Genomic DNA, 14,640 nt, shown 5'->3' on the forward strand with positions numbered 1-14,640 from the left:
ATGGTGAATTTCCTTTTTCTGTTTCATAATTGACGTTGTCTGGAAAAATCGCAAAGATTATCATCGGACGCAATTGGAGTGCGTATAGGATTCCTTGCGGAGGCCGTAAGATTTTATTCCTTTCTTTTTTCTTTTGGGGGGAAAAAAAACTGAAGTTGTTGGCTGTATCGTGAAATGCAAAAGGACCCTTTTCCAAAGTGGTACATTCTTTCAAGGGCATTGATAAATTACATAATTGATTAACATGAGAGTGTTATTAAACAATCTAAAAATTTTGACAATTAATAAATTACACTTGAGTGATAAAATAACACTTCCACGACTGGTGCTAAGTTACGTTGAACGTAATTTGCGCTACTCACAACAACAGTATTTGATTCCATTAATAATACTGTTGCTGTAAGAAGACCGTAAATTATGTTAAACGCAACTTAAGAACTCCCTCCATGTTAACGTAAGTTACATGGCAAAGTTATTTGTTCAATACATATATGCTGCGTTTACTTTTTGGATTGGAGTGGGAATCCTGAGGAGTGGGAATCCTTGGATTAGGAGTGTGGAGTGGGAGTGGGAGTGGGACTAGGTTGTTTACTTACACTAGAATGAAAGCATGGAATAGAGATCAGAATCCAATTTATGTGTTTACTTTGTCTTGGATTTGGAGTAAATAATTTCAAATTATAATTTTATCCTTATTTAAAGAATTATAGTTTTTAATTACAAAACTAATAAAAAATATATTTAATGAATAATATTTATTTTATTATATTTGTAAATTTATTATAATTATTAATATTCTTAATTATGAACAATAAATTATTAATTTTAATATAAAATGAAACCTTATTTTATTTTATTTAATATAATTATATTAAATTTATTATTATATAAAATAATAATATAATATTATTTAGTACAAAATTAATATTTTCTTAGAATAAACTATTTATTATTATTAATATTAAATAAATATAGTACTATTATTTTTAAAATAAATATAATAATATTATATTTATTAATTCTCTATTAATGTAATAATATTATTTTAAAATAATTTTAACTTAGAGTCAATGTAAATTATTATTTAGTTAAATATAATATTATTATTCAAATAAATATTATTTATTTTATTTTATTAATTATAAAATATTAAATTAAATTAAATTAAATGAAATGATAAAAAGGGGAGAGGTGGGAGTGGATTCCCACCCCCACTCCCCACTCAAAAAATGAGTGGGGCCTATAAAATGAAATTCTCAATCCGTGACCATTTTAAGCAAGTAAACGCTGAAATAGGAAGAATCTACACTTCTTACTCCCACTCCAATAAGTAAACACAACCATAATCCATCGACTGAATATGAGACGACACAGATCCTCAGATGCAGTATCTGGAACTGTGCTTCCCTCCACGTGTGAGAAGGATTCACATGACTTGTGGCCTAAACAGTAATTCCGACTTCAGTAAAAAATAAAACATAAACAAAAAGCAGAAACGCATGTGGCAACATAAACTAACAAAATAATTCATCATTATAGCGGTAGGCCGAAGGCTAGTGTAGTGTAGTGGCCCTCTTTTTACCTGCTGTCCGCTTTTCAGTAGTGTACTTTTTGCTAATTTCTCTATTTTGGAATTTGGATAGCGAAAGAGCGTTAAAAGTAATATGTTTATAGGCGAGGAAACTTTGTGCCGTCCCTTTCTTTTTCGTTCACATATAAAAGCAATCATCCTTTCCATACTGTCTACCTACTTACATGTTTTATATTTCAAATTGGAAAAGAAAAGGAAAAAAAACCCCTCAAATCTCGTGATCCGTGGGTAGGGATGCCAACGGCTTAAGTACTGTGCGAGAATGTATATGACTTGACTGTACCCGTATTTATTCAGTAGAAAATACCTTCACTATCAGTCTTTATCTGTCGTGGACTTAATGGATAAGTCCGGAATTTTTTGATAAAAATTATAAGTACACGGTTGTTTTAGAGTTGTTATGAGGTAGAACACGAATTTTAATCATGTATATAAAGTGATAAATAATAAAAATATAGAGTAATTTTAACATAGTCGGGCTCAAATTATAATTACTTGTCTCGTCCCCTATCCCTATATTCCTTTTTTATTTTTTAACTTCAGCATATGGTTGAAAAAAAAAAGAATGATATCTTAACTATATAGCTATAGATGCATGTAACACTTTACTTTTAAAAAATTATTTTCAATCTCAGATAAATATTAATTATAATTTAATGATTGTTAAATTTAATTTTAATCAATGTGTTATTAAATATTTAGATCAAAAGTTAAAGTCCCCACTTTAACATTTCTTTATTTAATGTCAACTAATCTTAATTTGACTAGAATAAAATTTTAGATAGTTTAATAAATATTTAATCCATTAAATACCTAAAAAATCTTTAGGCTGTTGTCGTGGACATTATTATATTGGCTTTTTCCCTTCAATGATTAATGAATGCTTCCCGTGCATGCCAGATGGGCTGTGAGTGGCACCTCGCTATTTTATTTTATTTTTTATATGACAAAAGAGATACAACTCTAATTTGTTATGACCACAAAAGATATAACTCTATTTCAAAATTACATGTGGCTCGTTATAGTTTCTTCAATAATTTTAAAGGGATCTCCTAAGTTAAATTTTATGTATCTTATATTCATTTATATAAATATTATAAATAGTGCATAGTGTGAAACTCACTTATTATTTGTATGAATGAGTATAAGATAGGTGAAATGTAAGTTAGAGTTGGACATTTTAAAGAGGTTGCATTAAATCGCAACCCCATCTGCTGTATAAGTCAGGAGACAGCCCCATAAAGGGCGACTAGCGTGTTCTCTCTCTCTCAACTCTGTCTCTGTGTCAAAATAGATCCAAAGAAATCTCCGCCGAAATCCAACAGATAGAAACTACCAGGCATGCCTAGTAACGGTGAGAAAGAAGGGACAAATGTTCCCTTGCTACAAGATTCAGCTTCGACAAATGTTCCTTTGCTACAAGATTCAGCTTCGACGGCTCCATCGCCAGACGATTCAGCTGGAACTCTTACAAGAAGGTTTTGGATTGAATCTAAAAAGCTGTGGCACATAGTTGGTCCAACAATCTTTAGCCGCATGGCCTCTTACTCTATGTTTGTCATCACTCAAGCATTTGCTGGTCATTTGGGTGATCTTGAGCTTGCTGCCATCTCCATTGCCAATACTGTGGTCGTTGCTTTTAACTTCGGCCTCTTGGTAATTCTCTTCCTTTCAGTCAATATAAAATACAGTATTAATTAGCTAAGTTAATTGGTCAAAGAGGAAAGTAAGATGGTGGAAAGTTTCCGTTTCCAAAAAATCAATCTGGATAGTAATTTAATAATAGGTCATTCACTTTATCAGCAGCTTCGTACTCTGTTTGTGATTATTTATTTATTTATTGGTTTATATATGTTCTAGCTGGGAATGGCAAGTGCGTTAGAAACTCTGTGTGGGCAAGCTTTTGGGGGCAAAAAGTATTACATGTTGGGCGTCTACATGCAACGTTCATGGATTGTGCTTTTCATATGCTGTGTTCTGCTTTTGCCTCTGTATGTTTTTGCCTCTCCAGTATTGAAGCTATTGGGCCAGCCGGATGACGTGGCAGAGCTGTCTGGGGTTGTCTCTCTATGGTTGCTACCAGTTCATTTCAGCTTTGCTTTTCAGTTTCCTCTGCAGAGATTCTTGCAAAGCCAACTTAAGACTATGGTGATTGCATGGGTTTCTTTGGCGTCTCTGTTGGTACATCTTCTGGTGACTTGGCTGTTTGTGTACAAAATGCAGCTTGGTTTGATTGGCACAGCCATCACTTTGAGTTTTTCCTGGTGGGTTTTGATTTTTGGGATGTTTGGATACGTTGCTTGTGGTGGGTGTCCTCGAACATGGACTGGATTCTCCATGGAAGCATTTTCTGATCTCTGGGAGTTTGTAAAACTCTCTGTTGCTTCTGGTGTCATGCTCTGGTAGGCTTTCTTAAACACATATATATTTGATTGAATCTATGAAGTACAGGAATCGATTTCAATACATTTTTTTATATTAATCCTTGATTGTTTAGGGTTTCTTTTGATTCCTAATTTCTTATCATTACTTTTCTGCATTTTAAATTCACAGCTTGGAGAATTGGTACTACAGAGTATTAATATTGATGACAGGAAATCTTCAAAATGCAAAAATTGCAGTGGATGCTTTGTCTATATGGTATGTCTATCTTTTATATTTATATACATATATATTATATATATAATATATATAATATATATGTATATATATATATATGTATGTATGTATGTATGTATACTCAATTTAATAATAATAATACTGTAGTATTTCTATTTGGAGTCATTGTATTGTCCTGCTTGGCGCTATTTTTATATTACTGACTTACTGTTGCTTGGAAAAGGAAAAAAAATCAAAGCGATAGTGTAAAATCTTGCAATAAACAATTATTGATCCATCAATCTCAGTGGAAAGTAAAATAATTTTTTGTATCTGCTATTGTTTTATTTCAAAACAAAGAAAAAAGGAAAAGAAAGAAAGAAAGAAAGAAAGAAACTCTTAATTTACTGTAATGTCTTGGTTGATTTGTGTGCTGAGATTGTTTGTCTGACTCATTTTGCAGCATGTCAATTAATGGGTGGGAGTTGATGATTCCTTTATCCTTCTTTGCTGGAACCGGGTAACACCTGTCATCTCCCTTGACTCCTTATCTTTTCCAAAACTTATGGTTGAGCCTATACCAAGTGCAAGGCCTCGGATTTTGGCTTGTTCTAATCTATGATCATTGTATCCATTGATGTTTGACAAATTCATTTAAAGAGGTGGGACAAATAACTTATTGCTTAGCAAGAAAATGACAGCTGGTCTTTTTTTATGCCCGGTGCAAAATAGCGACCTTCACATTTTAATATTCATCAGTATGTCCTCATAGAGTGGTTTGGTTTAAAATTTGGGGAAAAAATAAAAGAAGAAAAAACACCAATGTCCCACAGGATAATTACCTAAAAATTCAAGTAAATAATATGCTTGTGAGATAGCTTTGCAGCATTGGATTAATTTTTCTACTGCTTCTTGACTTTCATTCTCCCTGATGAAATGTGTTTCTTTTAATATCTGACCTGAATGATAGACGAGTATGCAACCAATTTGCATAACTCGGCTGCATGTTTTTCAATATATACCTACATATATATATGTAATACACCACAGATGTCCCACCTGATAATTACCTAGGTATTCAAGTAAATAATATGCTTGTTATATTATTTTGCATGTATTTGGGACACAGATAGATTAATGCTTGTAATGATATTGATATGTATACTGCATCCAGGGTGAGGGTTTCAAATGAGCTTGGAGCTGGTAATGGGAAAGGAGCCAGATTTGCTACTATAGTATCAGTGGTGACCTCGATTGCAATTGGTGTCTTCTTCTTTATACTGATATTGATTTTCCACAATGAGCTTGCCTTGATATTCTCTTCGAGCGAAGCTATCTTGCAAGTAGTAAGCAAAATGTCAATCCTCTTAGCGTTCACCATTCTACTCAACAGTGTTCAGCCAGTTCTCTCAGGTAATTAATCTATAGCCTAGAAATTTGATTTAGTTTGACTTTCTCTTTTTTAGAATGTGTGTCCAATTCACTCATTATATATTTTGCTAGATTCATGCTTTTGTTATGTCAATTTATTCTTAAAGGGGTGGCTGTGGGATCGGGATGGCAATCGATTGTGGCATACATAAACTTAGGGTGCTACTATTTGATTGGAGTTCCCCTTGGAATTCTATTGGGCTGGGTCTTCCATCAAGGTGTCATGGTATGAATATTTGAACTTTTGTTTGGCCGCATGTCCTTTATGTGACTGAATTAGTCAAAGCCATACTCACAATCCAAAAGGACAAATAGGAAACGAAACTTAAGAATAATGTATGTTATAAGCATCAATATGAGCTTTGCTTATTTATAAAATAAAGAAACCATAACCTTAGCTTAGCCATCATTACATGCTTTTATTGTGAGCACAATCTCATGTCATTAAAAATCATAAATAAAGTTAGAAAATATATTCAGAATTTGATTTTTTTTTTTTTTTTGAAGAACTAAAAAAAGGCTGGAATCTAGATTTCGCAATTTTTATACTTTAATTGGATTAACAGGCCCAGCTAACCTATAGTTTCTAAAGTTGAAAAATTAAAAATTTGGGGCCAAATTGTCTAAAGTTTGAGAAGCTTCAAAGAGACAAAAGAATAAGCATATTTGATATTTGGTATCACCTATAGTTTCTAACATTGGAAGCTACTGTGAACACATCAGGGAATTTGGGCTGGAATGATATTTGGCGGCACTGCAGTCCAAACCTTGATACTAGCCATCATTACCATGCGGTGCGACTGGGATAGAGAGGTACCTCCATTCCTTAAAAATCTTTTTGGAGTCGTCGTCTTTTAGTATCACAACTTGGGATGAATTAGCTTAGCCTTTAACTTTATGGTTTTTTTTTCTTTTTTTTGGTGAATCTTTAGGCGGAGAAAGCAGCCACGGCTTTAAGGAACATAAAATAAGAGAATCGATCCGGGCCAAGTTGGTTGGAAATGCTAGTAAACCTTTTTTTTTTGGGGTCCTTTATAAAAAATCAAGAAATGTTATAATTTTCCAAACAATTATTATTTGCTGAGCTTTGGGTGAAAAAGTTTCGATATTTTAAGGAAGCAGTTTCTGGGTATTGTATTGTGGTGATATTTATCGGGGCTATTTTGAAATTTGGAGAAGTGTGGAGTGAAATAAAGTTATTAAATTTTGCTATATCAGTTACTGTATAGAATGTAGCCCCCACCCATACATTTATATTTTTTATCGTGTATTTGTAATTTTTTTTTTTTGAAAGGGTGTATTTGTAATAGTTGGTAACTAAAAGAACTTTATTATTTTTATTTTGCAATCTCAAAATAATTGACAATAAAAAAAATAGTAGATTCTCCTTAAATTTACAAAAAATTAATTCCTAGTTAAATATGATAAATTTGGGATTTATAATTTAGGGGTGGTCACGGATCGGATTTTACAGCTTGGACATCAATTTATATTTGATTCACGATTTTGCGGATTATAAATTTTTAATCTAATTCAATCTACGAATTGGTGAAATTCAATCCATACGTTTGTGGGTTGGTTTTCGAGTTAAAATTTTTTAATTATGTCCTATCTATGAACTAATTAAATACAAAAATTATTTTTCTACCGATCAAATTTAAAATTAAATAAGATTTAAATAAATTAATTGTTTAAATAAAGTTAGAAAATATATTCGTTAAAAAAATTTCATTTGTTTAAATCAGTACATGAAAATTAACTACTTAAGAAGTTATATATTTTTATTTTATATTATTACCGGATGATATACAATATGATGTTAATGTAATTATATTTTAATTCATTTATTTATTAGTAAGTATAATACTAATAAGTATTATTACCTAACTATAAAAAATTATTACTTAATTTTTTATTAAGTAAATTTTTTTTATTCTTTTTGCGGATTCACAGATTTTTTTGAATTTACAGAAGTAAATCTATATCCAATCCAACAACCCACATATTCGATTTTGACGGATCGAATTTTTATAGATTATACGGATTGAGCGGATCGGATTGGATTTTGAACACTCTTAATTTATATGTAAAGATGTATGTTTGAATTATATGAAAGGACAAAATTAAAACTTAATACTTTTAGAAAAACTACTCTTTCAAAATCTATTCTAAGATGGCATAATTTTGTTAAACGTGATTTTAAAAAATTTATCAAAAACTAAAATTTATTTGTAGAATCTCAAAATATCCTGAACCTCACGACAAAATTCTACTGATATAAATAGCTTCACTATCTATCTAAATTTTAATTGTTGTAAAGTTGGCCTAATTTGTAATATTCCTATTGTATTTATGAATATAGCTGTAATTCCTTTTGAAACTAAAATAAGCACAATTCTTTAAAAGGATTCTTTTCATTAATTTGAATTTTCAGTTAAGTTATGAACACAAGATTTATTTTTTATTGAAGATGTATAATTATTAAAAAATTTAATATTAATATACAAAAATAATTTGTAAAATTATATAGTATAAATTTGTAAAAAAAAATATTTGCTCCTCTATTTGAATTTAGTGACCATTCATTCTCATTTGATTTGGAGTAAATTAAACTAACAAATTGTTCAAAAAAGGAAAATTGAGAAGGATTGATTTGTTAGGGATTTTAGGACATATTTTGTTTAAAGAAATATAGAGAAGAGAGGAGAGGAAAGGAGGGGAAAAAAAGAGAGGAGAAAAATGAACTTTTGTTGAACCGAACAATAAAAATGAGATTAATTGTCCTCTTTTTTTCACTCATTTTCAACCAGGAAACTATCTTCAGACATCCCAACCTTCATCTTTACCAAAAAACCACCTTCTGCAGAGATCTGATATTGTTTTGGGTTGAATCAAGATCATACCAAAATACTTATAGTTACTTTTCGGTGATTATAAATCACAGTTTGGAGAATTAGTACAACAGAATATTGATATTGATATTTGGCGGCACTGCAGTCCAAACCTTGATACTAGCCATCATTACCATGCGGTGCGACTGGGATAGAGAGGTACCTCCATTCCTTAAAAATCTTTTTGGAGTCGTCGTCTTTTAGTATCACAACTTGGGATGAATTAGCTTAGCCTTTAACTTTATGGTTTTTTTTTCTTTTTTTTGGTGAATCTTTAGGCGGAGAAAGCAGCCACGGCTTTAAGGAACATAAAATAAGAGAATCGATCCGGGCCAAGTTGGTTGGAAATGCTAGTAAACCTTTTTTTTTGGGGTCCTTTATAAAAAATCAAGAAATGTTATAATTTTCCAAACAATTATTATTTGCTGAGCTTTGGGTGAAAAAGTTTCGATATTTTAAGGAAGCAGTTTCTGGGTATTGTATTGTGGTGATATTTATCGGGGCTATTTTGAAATTTGGAAAAGTGTGGAGTGAAATAAAGTTATTAAATTTTGCTATATCAGTTACTGTATAGAATGTAGCCCCCACCCATACATTTATATTTTTTTATCGTGTATTTGTAATTTTTTTTTTTGAAAGGGTGTATTTGTAATAGTTGGTAACTAAAAGAACTTTATTATTTTTATTTTGCAATCTCAAAATAATTGACAATAAAAAAAAAGTAGATTCTCCTTAAATTTACTAAAAATTAATTCCTAGTTAAATATGATAAATTTGGGATTTATAATTTAGGGGTGGTCATGGATCGAATTTTACAGATTGGACATCAATTTATATCTGATTCACGATTTTGCGGATTATAAGTTTTTAATCCAATTCAATCCACGAATTGATGAAATTCAATCCATACGTTTGTGGGTTGGTTTGCGAGTTAAAAATTTTTAATTATGTCATATCTATGAACTAATTAAATACAAAAATTATTTTTCTACCGATCAAATTTAAAATTAAATAATATTTAAATAAATTAATTGTTTAAATAAAATTAGAAAATACATTCAAATTTTTAAAATATAACACTAAAAAAAATTTCATTTGTTTAAATCAATACATGAAAATTAACTACTTAAGAAGTTATATATTTTTTTTATATTATTACCGGATGATATATAATATGATGTTAATGTAATTATATTTTAATTCATTTATTTATTAGTAAGTATAATACTAATAAGTATTATTACTTAACTATAAAAATTTATTACTTAATTTTTTATTAAGTAAAATTTTTTTATTCTTTTTGCGGATTCACAGATTTTTTTGAATTTACAGAAGTAAATCTATATCCAATCCAATAACCCACAGATTCGATTTTGACGGATCGAATTTTTATAGATTATACGGATTGAGCGGATCGGATTGGATTTTGAACACTCTTAATTTATATGTAAAGATGTATGTTTGAATTATATGAAAGAACAAAATTAAAACTTAATACTTTTAGAAAAACTACTCTTTCAAAATCTATTCTTTTTCAAAATCTATTCTAAGATGGCATAATTTTGTTAAACGTGATTTTAAAAAATTTATCAAAAACTAAAATTTATTTGTAGAATCTCAAAATATCCTGAACCTCACGACAAAATTCTACTGATATAAATAGCTTCACTATCTATCTAAATTTTAATTGTTGTAAAGTTGGCCTAATTTGTAATATTCCTATTATATTTATGAATATAGCTGTAATTCCTTTTGAAACTAAAGTACGAATAATTCTTTAAAAGGATTCTTTTCATTAATTTGAATTTTCAGTTAAGTTATGAACACAAGATATATTTTTTATTGAAGATGTATAATTATTAAAAAATTTAATATTAATATACAAAAATAATTTGTAAAATTATATAGTATAAATTTGTAAAAAAATTATTTGCTCCTCTATTTGAATTTAGTGACAATTCATTCTCATTTTATTTGGAGTAAATTAAACTAACAAATTGTTCAAAAAAGGAAAATTGAGAAGGATTGATTTGTTAGGGATTTTAGGACATATTTTGTTTAAAGAAATATAGAGAAGAGAGGAGAGGAAAGGAGGGGAAAAAAAGAGAGGAGAAAAATGAATTTTTGTCGAACCGAACAATAAAAATGAGATTAATTGTCCTCTTTTTTTCACTCATTTTCAACCAAGAAACTATCTTCAGACATCTCAACCTTCATCTTTACCAGAAAACCACCTTCTGCTGAGATCTGATATTGTTTTGGACTGAATCAAGATCATACCAAAATACTTATAGTTACTTTTCGGTGATTATAAATCACAGTTTGGAGAATTAGTACAACAGAATATTGATATTGATGACAAGAAATCTTCGCAATGCAAAGATTGCGGTGGACACTTTGTCTATATGTCATATCTCTTATATGTAATTATGTATACTCAATTAACAATAATATTGTATTTTTATAATTGTAGTTTTTGTATTATAATCATTCTATGATTTTATTGGTTAGGTTATTCTAATTTAAATTTCTGACTTAAACTTTTGACATAAATCTTAAGCCTTTGATTTTAAAAAAATCTAATAGTGAATTAATAACTATTTTAAATGTTACTTAAAATTTTAATGCAAATCTTAAATTATTGATTTTAAGCATTTCAATCGTAGATATTAAAAATTAAAGTAACAAATATAAGTTAGAATAATACCACCCCGATTTAATACTTCACTCTTATTTTAATATTTTTGTTTTTAAAAATATATATATATAAGAACAAAGCAATGGTCTGCAATTTTGCAATAAATAATTAATTAATTCATGGCAATGTTTTGGTTGATGTTGGTGCTGACATTGTTTGTCTGACTCATTTAATAGCTGGGTGTCGGTGGCATTTGCTGGTTCCTTTCCTTTTTTGGTGGAACCGGGTAAGACCAGTCATTTCCCTGGATCCGCATGGCATTGGGGACCTAAACAGTCACAATCACGTGTTTCCTTCCTGTCTCATTTGGCATTGGCAATGTAAACTACCCAATTTAAGTGAGAAAAAGCAGGCCGGTGGCCCTTCTTTGTACCTGCTTGTTTCTTTTCACATTACCTTTTCTTAATTTGTTTACCTGGTAATGAAAGTGTTAATTTGTTTTTTCTGGTATTAAAGGGAAAACTTTGTGCCGACGTAAATCTGCAAATATGCGTTTACATGCAATGACCCTTTTCCTAATGTCTGCCCACTAGCAAAACTTTGTGCCTTTTCTTTTTTTTCCCCCTCATTAAGGTGGTATATTTCTAATTAGAAAAGGATAGAAAAAATCCCTCAAATCTTGGTATTAATTTACTAGAGAAAATTATAGTGTAATAGTAGTACCGTATCACCCTTACACCCAATCGTTAGATCTCAATAAATTTATCTATTCAAATTGATCCAACGATTAGATGCAACAGTGATACGGTACCACTGTTACACCGTAATCGAATCTTAATTTACTACCATAAAGAAGTATTATTGAATAGGTCCCAACCAAGGTACTGTTGTTAAGTGGGATTTGAAAACGACTTGCCTTAATTGGTATTAATTTACTACGATACGTCTACCAACCGAGCTTTTGTTGTTTAGTGTTGAAAACGGCTTGTATTCGCTATTTATGAACCAAATACAATGAAGCATGCAACAATCGATAGATTAGTTGTACATCCAATTTTCACATTTTTTTTCTTTTTCTCGAGATTCATTAAATGCAAAATTTGATTAAAGAATTTAATATAATTTCAAGTGAATAAGATGGGTTTCACAGAATTGAACCAATTTGATATCTTTTCTAATAATTACGTTGAACCAACTTGACTTCTTTTCTAATAATTACGATTTGTTTACGTCTCAATCGTACATCTCACAACAAGAATATATAAGTTGGATTCGAAACTCATGCAAGTGAAGGAGCTGATTTTTTTATCCTAAGATGAATTTATAGTTGTAGAGAATTTTACAGTGTTGACTGATACTAGAGTCAGCTTGGTTACCTGCAAAAGTCACTCCAACATCCAAAATAGTAATTGTCAAGGCTAAAGAATAAGAAAGAAGAAGAAGAAATTAAGAGAAGATGCTTGAAGTAGATAATGTTTTTACAAAGGCCGAAGACCTTTGCTCTTTTAAAGATTGGCCTCTATTTATAAATGATAGATGATGTGGGAGTATGGTTTTGCCTTGAATCTATTCCCAAGGATAGGTGTCACCTATTATTACTTTACACGTGGACACATATTTGACTATGAGAAAATATACATATTTATTGCATATGTGTTTATTTCTTTATTCTTATGACTTTGGACGTACTTTCTTTAAAATATGAATTTCAGAACCAATATAAGTCTGGTTCCTTCTCTCGTAATTTTCTTTTTAAATTCCGAAGAAATTTTATTTTAAATATTATTTCCCCCGAAATGTTTTTTTTTTTTAAAAAGAGTGGATACCTGGTGCAATGTGTTGCCTTCAAATATGACACTTATAGTCTAGAACCATGTTGAACTTAGCCCTTTCTTCTATTCTTATTTTCCTTTGTAATTTACTTAAGAGGTCGACTCAAAATGTCTTCTTATTTGAGATGATCATTCTTGAGTTAATGAAAGGAACACGTGGCGAGACGTGGTTCCTTAGGGAATTGGATGCCTATAGTAAGTGATATCAAGATTAAGTGTAGTATTGTTATTATAGGAACTAAGAAAGTCAAATTAATTAGCCTGCAGTATAGCCATATTATCGAAAAGTATAGTGTTGGACATCTTAAAATTTTTCCTTAAAATTTAATATCAAATATATGACATTTATCAAATGGATGATGTGATAATATAATTATTTCACTTAAAACTTATAAAAAATTATTAATCAATATTTAATGAATTACTTTACATGTCACATTGCTTAAGAGTAATTTTTTCTTGTTCCTTGGATCATGAATCAACTTATTTTACTGAGCTCATGGAGATAAATTTGGTGGCGACGTTAACCTATATATATCGACGAGAAAGAATTCCTTTTTTTTTTCCGGCGTTAATTGAAAAATAAATGGAAAAACACGCAACACAGTATGATTTTATTGTTGCTGCGGTCACGGTATGTAATCCTTGTGGGCAAAAATCATCTTTTTTTTTTTTTTAATACCACTCTATTTCAACGTTACACGTGACCCAATACCTTTGCTTCAATAGTTTGTAACTGGTCGCACAAAATCATTGCACCAGCTGCTGCTATATAAATATATAAGTCATCCGACACGCTCAAGGATGGCGCCAATTCTCTCTCCCTCGGTCCGGTGGAAATCTCCGTAGAAATCTAATAGAAAGACTACCAAACGTGCCTGGTAACGATGCGTTAGAAGAAACAAACGTTCCTTAGCTAGAAGATTTAGCTTCGACGGTCCCATCACAAGATGATTCAGATCAAAGTCTTACAAGAAAGTTTTGGACTGAATCCAAAAAGCTGTGGCACATAGTTGGTCCAACAATCTTTAACCGCGTTGCCTCTTACTCTTTGTTTGTCATCACTCAAGCATTTGCTGGTCATTTGGGAGATCTTGAGCTTGCTGCCATCTCCATTGCCAATAATGTTGTCGTTGCTTTGAACTACGGCCTCTTGGTAATTCTATTCCTTTCTGTCAATAGAAGTTTCGTTATTAGCTTAATTAATTGGTAAGAGAGGAACTTAAAATGGTGGAAAGTTTCCGCTTCCAAGAAAATCAATCTGGATAGTATTAAAAATTAGGTCATTCTTATTTGGTCAGTTTCTTACAACTGTTTAACTCTGAGTGGGCAAGCTTTTGGAGCCAAAAGTTATTACATGTTGGGTGTTTACATGCAACGTTCATGGATTGTGCTTTTCATATGCTGTGTTCTGCTTCTACCTCTATATCTATAGGAAAATGCTTGGTAAAGAGAAGCACGAGAAAAAGATGAGAGAAATAAAGTAGAAAAGGGTAGAGAGAGAATGAGTAGGTAGAGAGAGAAGATAAAATTCTCTCGTGCTTTATGCCTCTCCAGTATTGAAGCTATTGGGCCAGCCCGATGACGTGGCAGAGCTGTTTGGGATGGTTTCTACATGGCTGATACCGCTTCATTTCAGCTTTGCTTTTCAGTTTCCTC

At 30.7% G+C, this 14,640-nt stretch overlaps 1 protein-coding gene across 3 annotated transcripts; it reads left to right on the top strand.

The window, feature by feature from the left end:
- The first annotated feature begins 2,753 nt into the window (after positions 1-2,753).
- Positions 2,754-9,068, top strand: LOC102628472 (protein DETOXIFICATION 27-like). Of its 3 annotated transcripts, XR_008056536.1 has the most exons (9): positions 2,754-3,247; positions 3,452-3,993; positions 4,145-4,231; positions 4,653-4,709; positions 5,364-5,602; positions 5,728-5,846; positions 6,344-6,433; positions 6,553-6,800; positions 9,036-9,068. XR_008056536.1 is itself a non-coding variant. In XM_052444613.1 (8 exons), the coding sequence occupies exons 1-8, from the start codon at positions 2,933-2,935 to the stop codon at positions 8,826-8,828; spliced, it is 1,488 nt and encodes a 495-aa protein (XP_052300573.1). In that variant the 5' UTR covers positions 2,754-2,932; the 3' UTR covers positions 8,829-9,068. The 3 variants fall into 3 exon arrangements, 2 of the variants coding, with proteins under 2 accessions (XP_052300573.1, XP_006466279.2); XM_052444613.1 differs by lacking the exon at positions 6,553-6,800 and having other exon boundaries at positions 8,790-9,068; XM_006466216.4 differs by lacking the exon at positions 9,036-9,068 and having other exon boundaries at positions 6,553-6,907.
- The last annotated feature ends 5,572 nt before the right edge of the window (positions 9,069-14,640 follow it).

This window comes from Citrus sinensis, chromosome 7 (assembly GCF_022201045.2).
Source record: "Citrus sinensis cultivar Valencia sweet orange chromosome 7, DVS_A1.0, whole genome shotgun sequence".
NCBI classification, from domain to species: Eukaryota; Viridiplantae; Streptophyta; class Magnoliopsida; order Sapindales; family Rutaceae; genus Citrus; species Citrus sinensis.

Coding starts and splice junctions, on each gene's coding strand:
- LOC102628472 (XM_052444613.1), top strand. CDS start 2,933: ATGCCTAGTAACGGTGAGAAAGAAGGGACAAATGTTCCCTTGCTACAA. Junction 4,710..5,363: donor TCCTTCTTTGCTGGAACCGG/GTAACACCTGTC, acceptor TACTGCATCCAG/GGTGAGGGTTTCAAATGAGC. Junction 6,434..8,789: donor GGTGCGACTGGGATAGAGAG/GTACCTCCATTC, acceptor GTGAATCTTTAG/GCGGAGAAAGCAGCCACGGC.